This window comes from Accipiter gentilis, chromosome 14, assembly GCF_929443795.1.
Source record: "Accipiter gentilis chromosome 14, bAccGen1.1, whole genome shotgun sequence".
Taxonomy (NCBI): domain Eukaryota; kingdom Metazoa; phylum Chordata; class Aves; order Accipitriformes; family Accipitridae; genus Astur; species Astur gentilis.
Genome location: NC_064893.1, coordinates 19,985,451 through 20,004,106, shown reverse-complemented (window position 1 = coordinate 20,004,106; position 18,656 = coordinate 19,985,451). Strand labels below are relative to the sequence as shown.

Here is an 18,656-nt window from a genome sequence, read left to right as displayed (position 1 = left end):
TGATGGTGTTTGTTTTCCCAAGTCACCGTCAGGCGTGATGGAGCCCTGCTTTCCCGGAGATGGCTGAACACCTGCCTGCCCATGGGAAGTGGGGAATGAATTCCTTGTCCTGCTTTGCTTGCATGTGAAGCTTTCACTTCCATATTAAACTGTCTTTACCTCAGCCCATGAGTTTTCTCACTTTTACTCTTTCAGTTCTCTCCCCCATCCCACCGGCGGGGGAGAAAGCAAGCAGCTGCATGGGGCTGAGCTGCTGGCTGGGGTTAAACCATGACATCCCCTCACCCGACTTATTAAAGCTTAAAAGAAACAATGCTTCTGCAGCTTAGTGCTCCCTCTGGAACAATTTTGGTATTAAATTTTCTTAAATGTATCATATAAAGATTTCATATATTTTCATTTAATTTTAATATTTAACACATAAATATATTATCAGCCATACACTATTTCCAATAATATTTTCTCCTGGGGAACAAAAATAAGTGGCAATTAGTACAGCCGGATCTCGCAGTGCATTTTTTAGCAGATTATTGTGAGCAGATTTTGCAGTTCACCCTACAGAGAACAGCAACTTCTCATTTCTAGCTCAAATGAACACATTACTTTCAGAATAACTGTTTGATAGGCTACAGGAAATAAGATATTACCAAAGGGTAGAGGTTTCCTTATTAATAGTTATTTTAATTCAAAGAAAGAAGGACAAAAAGGGCAAATGAAGTAAGGATGGAAGAGACTTGCATCTTCTAATAGCTGTGTCATCTCAAACTGCAGGCATGTGGGATGTAGCAGCTGACATGGAGCTGGACATTGAGTTTCTATTGTTGCACCTACTCTGTGGAATTAACAAATTCAAAACTTTTGAAAAGGCTATCCAAAACCATGATAATCAAACCCAAATACTATCTGACCAATCCACGAGAGTTAATGCTGCACAGAGGTGAATAAAAGGCATCCGGTGCATATGAACAGGTTAAAAGCCACAATAATTACAGGGGCCAACAACCAATTCAGCTTCCTTTCTCTTATTTACAATGCAAACATTTTTAAGAAGCATGCTCTGAAGACCATAAGAACATTGTCAGCATAGTGGTTCATACCCTCAGCAAGCATCACACAGAAGCCCCAGATAGCGAGTGTTGATTTCCTACGGCAGAGTTCTGCAACAAACTACAGAAACCAGATATAACTTCAGCCATCAAACAACCAGGCTTGCCCACTGGAAATGTTCACTGGGAATAGACCCTCAGACCTGTTCCCCTGGATGTTATTTAAGTATGGCAGTCCTGATACCAGCCAATTTTTATTTTTTTTTTAAGAGCTCATTTTTTAAGTTAACAGTTAAGTCACAGAATCCAGGCTACTGATACTTAACATTAGCTTTTTTATTATCTGGTTTTCCTTTTAACTTATGGTCCTATTAAATTTGGTTGACCCAATGTAAATATATTTGTATATATCCATCAAGGTTCATCACCTTTATTCTGGCAGCATGGAGCCATCTCCCACGATACTGGAATGGGAGAGGGCTTGATGTGTTGCCTGACACTGACATTTAGAATTCACATTAGCTATTGAATGTGCATATGCTTGTTTTACAGCCAAGTTGATTTCAGTAATGTAAACTGAGACAGAAGAGTAGCATCAACATCTTTATTTTCTCTTTCTTAAAGTTATCTAAATAAAAGCCTGAATTCTGCCACATAGACAATAAGAAATAAAATAATGGGAATTTTGAGGAAATATAATAGGGATGGAAGCTAGAAATATCCTATAAAAAATTGTCAGTACTCTATAGAGCTTAGTCTAAAAATTGTGAAATTAAACAGTAAATGAGATCCTTCTTACAGTGTGCCTCCAGCCCTCCCATGAACTTGCACAGAAGGGGTTTTGTAAAAAATTCAACCCAAACCCACTAAATTCTAAAAAAGATTTATATAACATAAATTCTACTAAAATTTACAATAACTAAATGGCTAACTGCCATAAAGCCTGATGCTGAGACTCGCTGTTCTGAGCATACACTGCATCTACAGCACCACTTTCCTTTGGCTATAATGGGGAGTATTTCCTCACCAGGCTCCTCCCGCAATCCTGTAATCAAATGTTCAGGCATTCAGAATTGACTCCATAGACAGTTTCCAAGTTCATAAAGTTTTCTGGCTTCAAGTGGGCGCCAATATATTCCTGAGAATTAAGTTACCTACTTCACATGTTCTAAAAGATCACCCTTAATATCTTCAATAGTACCTTTAACCAGAAGCTCTGAAACTAATCTACAAAACATAATGAACTGAGTTTCACAGCCACCTAGGATGTACATACAGGACCCAGTGCACTGTTCTGCAATTTTCTGTCATTTAAGAACTGATTCAAAACCCATTAAAATCAATTAAAGTTTGCTACTATTCCCATTATGCTTTGGAACAGCTCCATGTAGAATACAATATGCTAAAGTTAAGGTTAGCTTTCAATAAACTTTTTTATGCAGAAAATAGGAAAAAAAGGAGATTGTTCTGCAATGTCATCTTCTGGAATATGCTTGGCTATTTCAAACATTCAAAAACTAGCCCATTACGAATATTGGGCTGCACTGTCATCAATCAGCTTGTTCGCATCTGCAAAGTATTCACAAAAATAAAGCTTATAATAGTGATGCTCCTCGAGGAAATAGTCTCTCATATTTCAAAATTATTCACACCAGATCCTTCATTTTGAAGTTATTTTTGTGTGTTCTTTTAACATTCATTTAAATTAACCAACTCTTGAGTACATTCACTGAAGGTGAAGAATACCAACAAAGTATCCAAATTCAGCCAAATTTGTTAAAATGGCATAGAAAGAAGAGATGGTAATTACTGCCATTGCTATGAAAAAAACCTGCTAAGAAAGAGCCAATAATAATGTAATCCATTTAATCAAGAAGGCTGGTAAGAGTCTCTTCACATTTTCTTCTACTCTCATATTCAGTTCAGTAGTCTAGATTTACTACCAAGGCATGTTGTACCCTGAAATTCATGAAACAAAGTGTAACGATTTCACACTTGGATAATACTATCTGGAGTCAGAGTTTTCACATGGGCATTCTTTTATCACCAAAATTTCAAGCTTTGTTAAATTTCTATAGTGATTGAAATGGGCTCTAAATAAAGTAAGAAAGTTTAAAGACTGCCTGCTCCCTGTATAGAAAAGAGATACGGTCCTGTATTCTCCCCAGTCATTATCAGTAACTGTGATGTGCTACCTGTGGGACAGGTGGTGGGATCTCTTTAAGGAATTGTGCACTCTGTCAAGCTTAAAAAAAAAACAAACAAAAAACAAACAAAAAACCCAAACAAAATATTTGTATTTGTAGAAAAGCATCCTGCCAGCATCATTGTATCAAATGCTATCTTTGGCCAGAATACTTTGTCCGAAATTTCTTTGCAGTCATATTGCAGCATTACAGAAAATTCCCACAACTGACTAAAAAATGAAAAAACTATTAGAAAGTAGCCAGGTTTTTTGCCTTTGTTTGTTGTTCTTGTTTTGGTTTGGGTTTCTTTTTTTGTAAAAAAAGTGGTAATGTCAAATGTAATGTCACATGGCCTCAGATCCTACATGGGTAGACTTTTATCCTGACAGACCTCTGAAGTATAATATATAATTACCCCACCATTGCAGATGTATAAAGAGTGGAATGGAGAAAATGCAATGAGTGACTTGCCCAGTATCACACGGTATCAGCTGTATGTAAACAAATCCCCACATTCTTGTCCAATATTCCTACTTCCACCCACCAGCCAATATGTCCTGTCTAATGGAGTCTGGAGTTTCCAGCCTGAACACATGCTAATCCTGCAAAGTCTTTCAAACAGACAAAATTTTTTTAAAAAATGCTATTTCTGGGTATGACTTGAGATGTGACCTGCAGAGCTGAAGGAGGAGCAGACAGCCGAGGGAAAGAGAGGTGTTCTGGAGACTGCCTCTTTCTCAGAACTACACCGCACAAAATACACAACAGATTGTCAAACTTCCACCAATGCCAGTAACAATGTTGTGCCAATAAGCAGGTGTACTGACGGTTTAAATAAACACCTGTGTGTGTGTGCCCATCTAAACACCTGTGTGTGTGCACATATGTGTGTATCTATACTTAAATACATATAGTAAATTAGTGCTTCCAACCTCATAATGATCCACTCACCATTACTCTTCTATGAGTGACTAATGACCACATCTTTCTAAGGAAGGACACCTACTGAAAGAAATCTAAAAATGCAAATATTCCCATATAGTTCTGAGCAAGTCTAATCAACACTGAAGTGTCGGTGCACAGCAAACAGCAATGTGGTAACACGCACAAAGTAAGTAGTTGTCAAAAAGACAACTGTATTGACAGTCAGTATTTACTTACCAAAAAGAAGGATTTGTGTGCTTAAAAGCCCATTTTTCCCAGCTGTATCATTTGGTCTAATAAAAGATGCTATCCATACTCACAAAATTACCTCCTTTCTATCCCCAGACCACCAGAACACTGCTACTGCATCTATTTACTTGTATTATATGTGCATCATTCTTTTAATGCTTTAAATTCTCTCAGTTTAATCTTCTTGGAAATAAAAATTTTAAAAAATAAAGAAAAAAAATAAAGAACCAGAGGGAATTTCAAAGCTCTGTGTTCCATTATCTCAGCCATCTCCATAAGCCTGACCTGGCTTGCAACACAGATTAGACATAATAGCTGCTGTTTCCCAGTGGAACAGGCCCAGTCCCTATCACTCCAGTTCAATGTTATTTTGCACTGGCAGATTAAAGATAATGAGTGCAGACAGATACAGCTTTTGCTGCAACAGGAGCTAATGTTAGTGGCTTTGGAGGTGTTTTTTCCCTCCTGAGCCACCTGCCATCTGTTTGATCTACAAAAAAAATCCCAACCCCTTTTTTATTAATGTCGCTTAGCATTAAACAGGCATCGCTGACTGCGGTCTTGTTGTCATCCTCAGTGATCACTGGTTGAAGACCAGAAGAAAGTTTCAAGAACAAGAGCCACCAAAGTAGTTCTTTGAACAGCCGGCAGGAGAAGGAGAGACTATGGCACACCCTTACTGAGACTGCCCAATACCTTCTGCCATGTCCTTCATAAAAGTGGTGGCTTGGACAAGGGGATGGGTATATTTGCATATATTCTCAGTCAGAATTAATTTGGGTATTTCCAATGGCTTCCATGAAATCAGGTCCATTTGGATGCAGGCATAACCTGCTTTGGATTTCAAAGCTTTCTCTCCCTTTTCCACAACCATAGCTACCAGGCTGCAGAGGGAAAACCTTCACATAAGAATCTTATTTGTTTTTTAAGAGCAAACACTAGAAAAGTATTTTTGTTGGGTTTGTATGTGTTTGTTGTTGGTTTGGTTTTTTTTTACTAAAAGGCTAAGAAAAACACAAGACGAAAAAAGGAAACCTGCTCTATTTCTAACCTCAGGAGAAACTTCATTACTAGACAAGCCCCATATGGTCAGGTAACAGTCTACTCACAGTTACACTGTCAATGTACAATAGAAAAGATGAGCCCTCCTGGGTAAGGGTAATACAGATTTTTAGCACCTGAAGCTGCATGAGTATCAGCCAGATTCTCTTCACCTTTTCTGGACACTCTGTGCTTTTCAGAAAGTGCAAAGTGATCATGCTTCTGACACCAGGCAGAGGTCTTAAATGGTACCTTCACTACAACATCTCCTGCCCCAGAACAAAGGAAAACTGAGGATGGAGAAAGGGGAGAAGGAAAGTCCCAAGGGCAAGGACTTCTCTGCAGCAACATGCAGCTAGTCCGTCATCATCTGTAACCACCTTTTACCTCCACCATAGAGGGAACGGGACAGATTGAAACATTAGGAGGTTGTATCTGATAATCCTGTAGTTCACCAACTTCCTTCAAGACTAAGCGTAGTTTTGATACAAGAGAAAACATTAAATATAGGGTCTATGTTTTGGCAGAAAAAAGCCTCAACCTACATCAACATCAGCTCCTGTAGATCCTTCGGGGACCTGTCAGGGTGGGTGACAAGGGAAGTTGGCATTGCCTCCTCTTCTGTTTTGCTGTTTGACCTTTCCACTAGAAATACTGTGCGCTCAACCTCTTTCCTTGCCTTCCTCTCTTGCACCAGGACTACTTTTAAGTAAACCAGTCCTATTCCCCCTTCCTTTTGCACAGTAAGCAAATCCCTCCCCATCTCCTAGCTCTGACTTTTGCTTTGGAAAAGCGCTGTGCAAGGAGAACTAAAATTATAGAAAGGCAGAATAGCATCATGGCTGCAGAGGTTTATTCTTCTGAATTGTCTGGCTGCATTTATGATAATCCCTTCATTCCATCTGCAGCCCACGCACTGGTGCAGCAACCCCCTTTTCTAGTTTCAAGAAATTATGCATTCATTATGGAGGAAATTAACACCTCAATGCAAACTATAATTAGGAATTCTTCAATTCGGTTTATGCTTTTTCAATTAGGGCCTCTATAATTTTAATCACGGGAGCATTAACATGTTTCCGGAATTTATATACCTGTAGTATAATTAAATCCTGAAATGCCTTAGTCTGCAACAGCAAAGCAGAGCTTACTCATCTTCCCTTTTATCATGTTTCTGTGTTATTATAGACGTATTGAGGGGCACCTGCTAACGTAAACACTGCCTGCCACATGCAACAGAAAAGAGCCAACTTCATCTCTGAACTCATCATCCTTACTCCTGGGTAGAGGGACTGCTGGCTGGATAAAGCTTGTGCACTGCTTCCAAGGAGTGGACATTTGCCAAGGACTTTTGTCCAGACTCATCCCATCTCATTTTAAGTACCTTAAGGAGCTGCTTCAGTTAGGTAAATCATCCTCTGTGGTCCGCAAAATGAGCCAAGCTCCTTCCTGTGGGCTGCTCCAACCCCCAGTACCTGTGGTCAGGCTCAGTTCATCCCATTGAAGGGTCTGATCCAAAGGCTCTCACAGGCAAAAAGAGGCTTGGCAGTATGCCTCAAGAAATTCAGAGTTTTTAATTTTTAAAATCTTTTACACCGTTTCCTATTATCCTTTTATTCTGTGATAACAAGGAAGGGGTATGTTGGCTCTGGGAGCTGCGAAGCAAAGAAATGTCTTGGAAAAAGAAACCTTCAAACTGGCAACTACAGGTATGTTCTCCTATTCCCTCATCTTACTGGTTGACAGCTTGATGTGAGAAGTTGGCCATCAATTTGCAATTGTCAGCTTAAAGTTCAGACTTCATTAACCTTTTGATTGCTGGAATTTAATCTGACAGTTTACGTGGACAGCATAAAAGATTTATGCAAAAACATTCACTCCCCCACTCTCAGTATCCTCAGGCCTTCATAAAACTAAAAAGTGTTATCAAAGCTTCACTGTAGAACTAATAAAATGCTGCTTGACACAAAAGAATTGGCTCTACGTAATCTGATTTTTAAAATATTATCATTACAATATATGAAAACGTTATGTCTTTCCTCTCCCATTTCTTTCTGTCTACTGCCAAAGTTCTCTGTGGAATGGTTAGTAAGACACAGCAAGTCATCCAGGCTCAGAGAACAGCTATGTTTCTGATGGTTGATAAATGGGCAAAGGCAGTTTTATGACCGTTTAAGGGACAGTATTCTCGGATGAATAGTGTGCTGATCCAGTAAGAAAATGCATTTCCTGTACAGGATGAGACAATTGACCCAAAATGCCCCTTATCCTCACTTTTTAGGGTCAACACATCTTCAGGGGGAACTAAAATAAACCTTGAAACACCCATTCAACTAATTATGCTATGCTACACATAAAATATTCCTTCCCGATACTTATGGTTGTCACCTTGCATTTTGATGCATCCCTATATCTCCATTATGCTTCCCTCCTGACACAGTAGGCAAAGCACTTCTAAGATCCAGAATAACTTCAAGTACCACTGAATTCATCATGTACGATCTAAACCCACCATCCAGTGACTCCAGTTGAAATGGACATGTATGCTCAGGTTTGCAGTGCTCTGGTCAGCTCACCAGGGTTTGGAGACACTGATGAGGTCAAGTCTGCAAATGCTTACTGTGTAATTCTATTCTTTACCTTTTTGGTATAATAAACATCATGCTGATCTACGCAGCTGCCATTATTCCACGCCTTTCACCCAAATTCTCATTTTTATTCTCTCACATTCACACATAGTCAAAGAAAAAGGTGATCTGGCTTATCTTTAAGAGGAAAGAAAGTCACTCATTTACCTTCGAACTCTTGCCTAAATTAAAGGCAGAATGCCATGCAGGAGAAACCCAGGTTGAATGATTTCAGAACAATATCCCTGAGGTATATTATAGAAGTTGTTAATTAATACAGATAATTAGGCTTATAATATCAGATGCCTAGATTGATAATCTCATTCCTCATTAGATACTACAAAATTAAAAGATCTAATGTGATGACTGTTTGTCCTGTATTCAATCAACCAAGTCACGTGATGCATACATTTCAATATGAGTTTAGAAAAAGCAGGCCAGGAGTTTTACTTTCCAGGTATTTATAACATGCCTATCAAGGCAACTAAACTTTCAGAACTACCAAGGGCATGATCAGTTTTTATGCTCCCCCCACAGCTTTCAATATTAGAACCTTTTTTATTGTTTTGCTGGTCCTTGACTCCAGTCTTTGTTTTCAAACACAAGGTACGCTGTGTGGGAGTTTTAAGAATGAGAAATTGCCACCCCTTCTTGGCATTAATGAATTAATTATCAACATAAATGCCTGAGGCAAGCTCATGTGATGCCACTAAGAAGTTACAAAGCAGCAAGCTCAACAGCACTGCTCCCTATATAGCTATGGAGATCTATACATCAAAGCCACCATCTGTAAAATAAAACAAAACAAAACAAAAACCCCAGCAAAGTTTCCAAGTTCATAGCTTCTTGTCTCATTCCTCCTTCACTGCAGAATTACAGTCACTAGGCTTGCAAACTTCTCCTTCGTAAGGACAGAAAGAACTACGGTGCATTAAAAACAAAATCAAAATAAGGATGCTAGTGAGAAGGATATAGGAAAGGTAAGCTCAGGATGAACAGATGCCTGAATTTGCAAAAAAGAAAGAATTATCTGGAGATTAAATTATAGCCTATGGCTCCAGAGATTCTCAATTTCTACTTTGTTTCAGACTGAAATGGAAAGCAAGTTTTATCTAGTCAAAGTCTCAGTTCTCCAGAATAAAATGGAAGCATTACCACTCCATCACAGGAAATTTTAATTTGTTACTCTATGTAGGAATACATAAGTATACAGATATGTCATACGGGTTGGTTTGCTTGGAGAATAGCTTGAGCAAAAATCCAGAAAAAAACACTGTTCTTGGGTGTTCTGTTAAATAATATTACAGCTGTTTTCTCTTAATTTGTTTAGCATCATGTAGACCAAAAAATATTTCCTTATTTCATGCTTGGGAAACCAAGAATAAGATGATAATACTCAAGAGTAACATGGGGCTTGGTCCATATAAATTAACTTCTCCTACTGGCTGGTTGTTGATATGAAAATATTTGTTTCACCTTTGCTCAGTACTTCTAAATATATTTAAAATATTTAAACTCCTATTCTCCTATTTACATTTACTTATTTCCTTTAAGATGTACATTAATAAACTAACCCATCCTTCCTCACCATCAAAGTGATTACAAGTATCTGACCATTGCACACATACATAATGAGTCTCACCTAAATGTATTTCTCCAGGATCACTTACATATGCTACTTACACTGCATATATATATATATATATAAAATATACATATATTACCCCCCAAAAAATCTATATGCATAAAGGCAAGTGCAAAAATTGATACCTTTGTTCTAATAATAATGTTCTTTAGCACAGTACAGGGGTCAGGTGCCTAAAAATTGTCCTGTACCTGCGTGCTTGCAGACACACGAAAGAACATCATAGATTTTTTACTAATACACCTCAGAGAACCACAGGAAGTTAGCGAGATTAAATCCCTCTTTTTCCAATAAAAGGTTCTCTATTGTCTGAAACCTTAAAAAATAATGGCAGACTCTTCTCTAACGTCCTTCTACAGTGTCCTACAGCTCCAATACACAGAGCAGCATATTGACAAGGCAATCACACCTAAGGGGAGCATTTGTTTAAACTCTGAAATCCTCAAAACTAATACATGCTCTCGAAATTTGATTTTCTCCATAATAGTAGTATAGGTAGATTGATAGAACCAACTGCATGTTAATAAACCAGATGGACTTTCAAATATCCAGCACACAAAAAACAGTCCAGTGGACATGTCATGTAGATAAAATCCCTCATGGCGGTATTTTCAAGCAGTGAATGGCATATAAATTCTCAAATAGAAGTCTAAAGATGTCATATGTGAATAATCTATGAAGGACTGACTCAGCCCTCCTGACAATAACAGATTCAAAGGCAGAATTATCCTCAAAATCACACTGGAGATTTTCAGGAAAGAGTTGAGGAGTAAAGATTGAGAACACCTGCATTCTTCTTTCCTCTTCTGAATCTATTATAGATGAATGTCAGTCTTCAGCAAATCAATCATAGCACCATTCACAGGTTTTAGATTGATATAAGAACACCTAAAAGTTATTTTTAAAGGGCAACGTGGAGTCAAGCTCTGCAGGTTATACCATGGAAAATAAAGTCAAGAATGAAATGCCTACACCACAAGGGAGAGTATTTATGCTTGCTGAGGCTTCATCTTTCTTTTGGCGATAGGACAAAATAGATCAAAGAATATCTAAGTTTGTATTATTTCTATTAGCTCATATGAAAGCATCTTCATTGTTATCTATAGATCGTTAACAATGCCAAGTTCATGATCATTAGCTTTATAAACAACCTCATTTAAGTTATATATCATGAGCACTGGGGAACATCAGAAATGTCTTAATGTTGAAAGTGACTTTGGATTTGGTGCACCTGCATTTCAGATGAATGGAAATACAAGGAATCTTATTTTAAATATTCTACAGTATTACTCTAAAAATGATCTTGCAGACCATACTCCATCTGTATGCTGCTCTGACTACAGCAGAATGAAATAACACAAGTCAAAGTCACATAACTATCTTATGTATAGATACTAGTTCACAGTCACACCCCCACACGTTCTCCAACTCACCATCCCCAGCATATAAGAGGAAATATTAAGAATAATTACTGTATATTAATTTTTTTTTCATCTTCACAGTTTGGGAGGACTATAATAAAAACCTGGAGCACTGCAGAGCAGGAACTGTCAGGTTGATGAGTTGAGGGGTTGACCTATTCCGGCATAGTGAAAGATGTGAATATCAGAGGTTTTATAAGAAGGCATGAGGAAAATCTATTTCAGACTTTCAAGTATGTTTTCAGACCCACCTCAGGCAGGCTGGGATACAAAAGGTTGGTGTGCGAAAGGGATCTAGGAAAGCATGGTCATGTCTACAAGGGAGGCCAGGAGAACAGCAATCCTACCAGCATGCCGCATCATGCAGGATCCCCTCCCGTGACCTCCGCACCACCTTGCTGATGCACATGGAGATTTCTCAGTCATTTTTCTCAAATCTGTGTTTGCATTAATGCCTTTGGTAACTGAAGAGAGGATGGCATCAGACTAAGAGGGGGGTCTAAGTCATTTAAGTTTGTATCAGAATTTTAAAGCATTTTGAAAATCAATTTTATCATATTTAATAGAGATGAATGGAAAACATTACATTGGTGAAGGAGTAATAAAACACACACAACCAAAGAGTAGAACAACTAACCAGACAACAACAAAGAGGATATATTGGATCTCAGCTTGAATACAAAAAAAACCACTGAGGAGGAAAAACACTTCATTCTTGTGTGTTAAGAGTGTCACAAGCAGTTCACAGTATATTGTTGTTCTAATCTGCTGGGTGCTGTTGAGGCCTCCGAGGGAATGCTACCTGCTTTTGGATATGGTATTTTGAGAGAATTTACACAAATTGGAGAGTGTGCAGAACAGAATGAAAAAAAAAAAAGGGAAGAGGTTGGGGAAATCTAAGGTTGAAATAACTGGATTTGTTGAGGCTAGACTAAGAAGTCTATATGGCTATACAGAGAAAGGTATTCACACATTCTGAGGCTGTCATTGTTAATAAAAAGCTAAAATTCTCCCCAAAATTCCCCTCACCCCCTATCCATTCTGGTTTTCATACCCACATCTGTAAGTTAATGAAATGGGCTCATAATAGGAAGTAATCTTACTGCTTAGATGTGGCATGTAAATATTGCACTCTCTGCAAATGTGTGTTTAATAGGCTACATTGCAATTAAAGAAACCAGAGTGAAAATTTATTAAAAAATCTACCAAATTTTTTATAACAGATGCATTTGCTGGAAAAGACATTATTCACTGAATGCAGTTAAAGTGTAGTAAATTGACTTAGAGAAAAATCACAAGACTTTTCAACAAAAAGTCAAAATAGCAACACTCTTAAGATAGCAGGTGGTAAAATGAGATACAGGAATGTTCCCCCATATAAAGAAATAAAACAAAACAGAGCCGTGTGGTTTTACTGCTCTTTTCCAGCAGAAAAACATCCCTAAAGGACTCAGAAAATAGGCTCCTAAATTTGGTTGTATGGAGTACCAGAGATTGAAAGGGAAACTTTAAAATACATTGCTCAGAAAAACTAGAAAAGGGATAGTGCTGTGTTAAAGAGCAGATTTTTTTGCTTGAGAGTATCAATGCAAGTTGGGGGGAAAGCTGTCATGTAGGGTGGATTATCAATTGATACGGGATATTTCATTAAATCAAGAAGTATACATCTGAGCAATTTGCTCCTGAGTACTTCAAGGGACATCCTTCAAAAGCACTAAGAACCTGTCAGTGGGGCACAGAAACCCAATTTATGATGCAGGAAGGCATGATGGGGTTTTAAAACACCACCCATAGGAAAAAGTTCAAGTCTCTTGTGAAAACTGGAGGTAAAAGCCTGAAGAGCCTACAGGGAGGTAATGACTGCTGGATACTTCTGCAAAGGAGTATCCAGTATTTTTATCATAAGCTATTCTAATTCCCACTCTTGCCAAGGAGACTGGCAGGATGAATGACCAACTGGCACTTCTGCCAGCGACAGATAAGGCAGCGCCGGCTCAGAAGGGAAGTTTGTTCATCCGTGCTGGTGCCTTTCACCAAGTACAAATTCACCTAGACAGAAGAGAGCAACGCAGTACAGACCTCTGTAAGTTGTGTTTCCACAGTCAGGGAGTGATCTGCAGTTGAGTGGCACTTAGGTACATGGTTTAGTGGGACTTGGCGTGTTAGGTTTATGGTTGGACTCAATGATCTTGAAGGTCTTTTCCAACCTAAACGATTCTATGACTTCAGCACCTCATCATGAAGAACAGGACCCAGCTCAGGCACAGAGATGTTTTCTGCAAGGTCCTCGCTCATCCACAGGTGCCTGTGCAGCTCCCTCCTCCTAAATCCTCTACTCTGCCAGTGGAAATTGTGCTTGCCTGCAGCTGGCAAAGCCTCGCTAAGCCAGAGTTCATTTTTTCTGAACTACATCACTACTTCACTCCACAGCCAACCCAGAAGCAATAGCTGGATTATAACATAAAGATGTAAGGAGTGTGGTTAGATCCAGAATCTGAACAAATGCATCCACAAACATTAAAGGTAGTTCGGGCATTCATATGATAGTTACAAAAAGGCCTTGTCCATCACGGAAGAGAGGGCAGGAGATGGAGGCCTGAAGCCTCCTCCACCTTTGCATGGTGACGGTCAATTCACAGCGTCACAGTCCACAGTTGCACATACTCCAGTGCTGCAAAGGCATCTGAAGTGATGCTGAAAGGGTAATAACCCTGTGCAATGCTATCAGTAATCCTTCCTGGAGGTTAACAGCGGGAGGCAAGTAAGTTGAGACGTTTATAAAAGGAGACTGAAAGACAGAATCAACAGCAGAGTTGGCCTTTTAGTCGTAGTTCGCTTTCAGCAGCTACATTGTCAGACGGGAATGAGAAAGGCGTGAATGAAGCCTGGGGAGGAAGGAGAAGGGAGAACTGTGAAAAAAGAAGACAAAACACCTACCTGACAGGTGCTCCTCGGGACTGAGCAGGCTTCAGCATAACAGTGATGGTAGTGTCAGTCTCGTTCAGGGGGGAGTCCGTGTCGTATTCTGGCATTGATGGTGCTATGGCAGAACAAAGAGCAACACGTTAGCTACACACCACTTACTGTCTTTGGTAGTGATGGCAACATAATATTAACATTTCTTGGAGACCATTTAACATTTCTCAAATGAAACATCAAAATACTTCCCAATGTTATGAACAAAATTGTCAAAACTGCTTAAATATTTGCACACTCTTTTCCTATCAAAATTAAACAGGAATTGGGCACCCAAATCTTCAAGCTGGCTTTGGAAATCCCTTTCTGAATTTTTAAGACTTAGTAAACCTTTGAGATGGGATCGTTCCTTCAATTTTAAAGGTGAAGAAAGAAAACTGCATGGACGTTACAAAAGACCACTTAGAATGAGTGAATCAGTGGCAGAGCTAAGAATAGCACCCAGGAAACCTGGTTCTTGTTCACTGTTTTGGTCATTGGATTAGACCTCCCACATCTTAAAGTTTTTAATACATAGACTTAAGCTGTGCCTTCTTGATTAGCTGGATGGTGTGTTATGAAGCACAAAGGATGCATAAAGAGGAGCACAAATTAGCCAGGTTATTTTAGCACTCAAACCCATGACATTTTACCCCAGTGCTTTAGTGATGCTGAATCAACAGACAGCTGCACAGCCTCCAATGATATACTCAGGCAGTACCCAGCCACGGCATCCCCATCGCTTTGCTGACATTTTCCCCAAAGCAATACAGAAAACCACTGAATATTCACACTTAGCCAAAGTCTAGTTTCTACTTCTGCTTTGTTACCTTCTATTAGGATCATTTCATGAAAGTAGGATAGTTTCCTTAGGAAACATATTTTACTTATTACATTACTTCTTTCTTGCCCAGTAGCAGGCATCTGGGACAATTTTTACTGTGGAAGAACTGAAGAGATCACGAGATCAGAGCAGCATTGCATTTATTCCAAAGATGCAAGTTTTGTTGAAATATCTTTGAAGTAAAAAAGCAACAGAAGAATTCACACAAATAGTTCATCTGTAACTCACAAGGGCAAGCTGCATTGCGGGGGATCCCGTATTTAATCCTCTCACAGTGATTTCCACTGTAATCCTGTTTACAATCAGGATTTTTATCTAAATGCCTGAAAACTGTCAAGACAGTGGTTGCTATTATCAGCTCAGCTACTGACTTCCCTGTCAATAAGCTGGCAATGAGTTCAGAATGAATGCCAATTCCTTAACGAGGATTTCTCTGAAAAAGGTGCTCTGCATCAAGGGGAAGCAGTGTGAGTCATTTAAAGAAGATGCATGTCACCAGTGGTCTTCTATACCAGAGATCACCGTAGTTGCTGGAGATGCCACAGCAAAAATTGTTCAGCACCTGCTCTGGCCAGAGGGGATGGTGCTCCAGCACAACACAGTACTACAAACAGGTTGCAAGGCCAGTTTGGACACCAGAAACAGGCTGGGCTCTGCCTGTGCAGGCTCCATCCTCTTTTCTAGACTAGCTGCAGTGCTGCACTGGTGCCACTAAAGTGTTTCTGGTATGTTAGCTACCTCAGATGTCTCCTTCTGGCTGTGCGTGAGACTTGTTTAGTTATCTTCTGTGTAAAACACTGCACCTGCCACAGAGAATTTACAATCTTACTTTCAGACACCATATAGTTAAGAAGTAAATGCAAGAAACATAGGTCTTGGCAGGACTAGCTAATGGTATTGAGTAAATTTCAGTGATTAGAGTCTATATTAGTCACAGGACACTTTCTTGTGTACTCAACATGGAACGGTTGTGTAGTACCTCAATAAAACTACAATTGGCAGTGATCTCTCTAAAATAGCAAGAACTGCTCATCAATTTAATGCCTATTTTGCAAGATCCCGGTCCTGCCCAAAGAGAAGTCTTCAGGAATTGTGACATTTAATTGCGATTAAGACATAAACAAATATGTCCACCCGTATAAACATATACACTCACACATTGCTACAGCATAGATGACTTTTCATTTAAAATATATATAGTCTTAAAGGGATATTCCAGTCAATGCAAAAATCCTTCTCTTTACTAACCTTGGGACTGCCTGTTAGAGCAAGTTTAACAGTAGTTTCCAAATTACATGTATAGGACTGACCATACAATGAGATAATCTAATGTCAGAGACTACCCTAATGCCTGTATGGAGTCTGTGCCTACCTGTTGCAAACCAGATGTTTGGAAGATGGAAAAAAAAAAAAAAAAGGACAATAAAGCAAGCTTAGTGTGCATACAGTTAATAATCATGCAGGCTTCTAACGCAATTTGAGCACTCACTGAATAATAAAATGCAAAGAAACTGCATCAAAGGGAAAAAGCACTACCATTACTGTGCTATTTTATTTCTCTGGTCACAAGTGAATAGAGTGCATGCTGTGCCTTCCCTTCACAGCAGGGCTGCATAAACCCTAACAGTGTGCAGAGCTGTTATGACAGTTAATGGCTTTACTTCAAGTGGTTGAGACACAGTCTTTTGCACTAAAAGTTAAGGGTTCAAACCCTGCTGACAGTTAGTGGAAGGAATGGATACATTTTACTTCCTTAAAATTTACACTGTCACTTACTGCTAACAACTTATTCTTATTAACCGATTTTGAAATAGGGCAATGGAACATATGCACTGCTGTGCACTCTTTTGTATGGCACCCAGCCATAATTTCAAGTATTACAAGTGTCCTGAACATCCCAAATGTTTATTTTGGCTTTACTGAAAAAAATGACAGTTTTAAACTCTGTTAGAGAACCTATTGTAGTGCTATCAATTAAAAGTTAAAATTAAAGTCTACATACATCTGCCCAATATCATCTCTACTATCCCTTTATCCATCTTTTTTTTTTTTTTGCTAGCTAGCCTAAGTTTCCTTTTTCTTCTAGAGACACATGTGCTTTCTCTTTGCAACACCTTCTGATTTTAGTGCCTTTCATGTACTTGTCTGCATACCTCAAGCCCTCCCTCTGCCCTTACTCAGAAAGAAAACATAAAAACAGCCTTCCTCCTTTATTTTAGAGTCTCCTTGCACTATTAATTCAATTACTTCATTACATCCATTTTGCTGCATTCTGAAAATAAAAACCACATCATTGAAGGAGCTTCCCTAGCCACATAGACAATACTAACAATTATTACAGGGATAGTTAATTTGTAGAACTAATGAACATTCTCATTTAAAATGTTCCACAAAGATATTAATGGATATTAAGATATCAACAAATTAACCACTGCATTTGTAACTCAAACACACATATGTACTGGATTGTGGCTGTTTTAAAAATTTGCCCTATGAAACTTGTAGAGGCACAAAGCTGAATACCTTTTTATCATTTTATGCATCAGCTGCGGGTCTAAAGAAAAAAGGCCTAGAAAGTTCTTTTTTCTTCTTCTCCAAAGCAGTACCTGAAATCTTAGTTGCAATCCGTGTTGTGATGGGTGGCCCAAAGCCCTTGACTGTGCTGGCTTTGATGGTGAATGAATACGTAGTCCCTGGGTATAATCCTACAAAGAGGTGATGTGTTTCATTCCTTAGTTTGAAGACTTTCCCTCTTTGGCTGGACAGGTCAGCACTGGGATCCAGAGACCCAACGGCCTTGTATGTAATCTGCAAACGAAGAACAAGGAAAGTAAGGTGATAAGGGGCCTTCTGCACCTGGCCTTTCTCTGCTCCCCTGTTTTGCCATCTCTGGAGACTAGACATTGAAAATACAAGGACAGATATTATTTCAGTATCTCTAGTGAACGGTTCTATACTTGGATGCTGGCAAACAAACATGACAATTTTTCCAAGGCTTTACTTAGGAAAAAACTAATTTCTTCTCTCAACTAAAACCTCAGCATGTGCTGATTTACAACAAAAGATGTAAAGAATTGCTTTTTGTTCCACATCTCAGAACTTCTGCAGGCAAACCAGAGCGCACAGCACGACCGGCAGAATTTTCATGAGAATTTCCCATACAATCCCCCGTAGCATTCAAAAACTCTTGGTGCAAACATGGATACATTTTCCATCAAGTTTTGTTGTTTTTTATTTTTCTTCTGGCAAATGGTCTTCTCATAAGGCCACTGAAAATAATGGGAGCCTTTTACTGACAACAAAGGTTTTGGAAGAATTTTCCTGTGCTAAAGAACACATGCTGAAATGAAATGGTATGTTTAAATGAAATAAATATCATCAAGTCTTTAGACAAAAGCCCTTCTCTTCTTCTCGGAGCTTGTAAGCCAGCTTCTGATATAATTTCCCTCCCCCTGTTTTGTGCCTCAGTTTGCAGGTTTACATGGGGTACCATGCCTGGTTTTTGCCTGAGATAATAAGTCAGCAGGGTTACAGACCCGGGGAGCCGTTCATGAATACACCCATTGCTGGTGCTAATGCACCTCTAGGGGAATCCAAGCTGAAAGCACACCTTTGAAATTCTGCTCCAGCTCCATTATGCTTACCCATGGCAACCTTGTTGATATACACACACTTGCAAGTAAAACTCATGACTTATTTACCAGCCAATTCCTTTCCTGCG

At 39.0% G+C, this 18,656-nt stretch overlaps 1 protein-coding gene across 2 annotated transcripts in view; it reads right to left on the bottom strand.

Moving 5' to 3' along the window:
- PTPRT (protein tyrosine phosphatase receptor type T) overlaps nucleotides 1–18,656 on the bottom strand; it is a 485,911-nt gene that overhangs the window by 100,629 nt on the left and 366,626 nt on the right. For both annotated transcript variants that reach the window (XM_049816979.1, XM_049816980.1), the window contains exons 10-11: nucleotides 17,542–17,743; nucleotides 14,074–14,176 (exon numbers count right to left, since the gene is read on the bottom strand). In XM_049816979.1, the coding sequence (XP_049672936.1) occupies nucleotides 14,074–14,176; nucleotides 17,542–17,743 (305 nt within the window). The remainder of the gene's footprint in view (nucleotides 1–14,073; nucleotides 14,177–17,541; nucleotides 17,744–18,656) is intronic.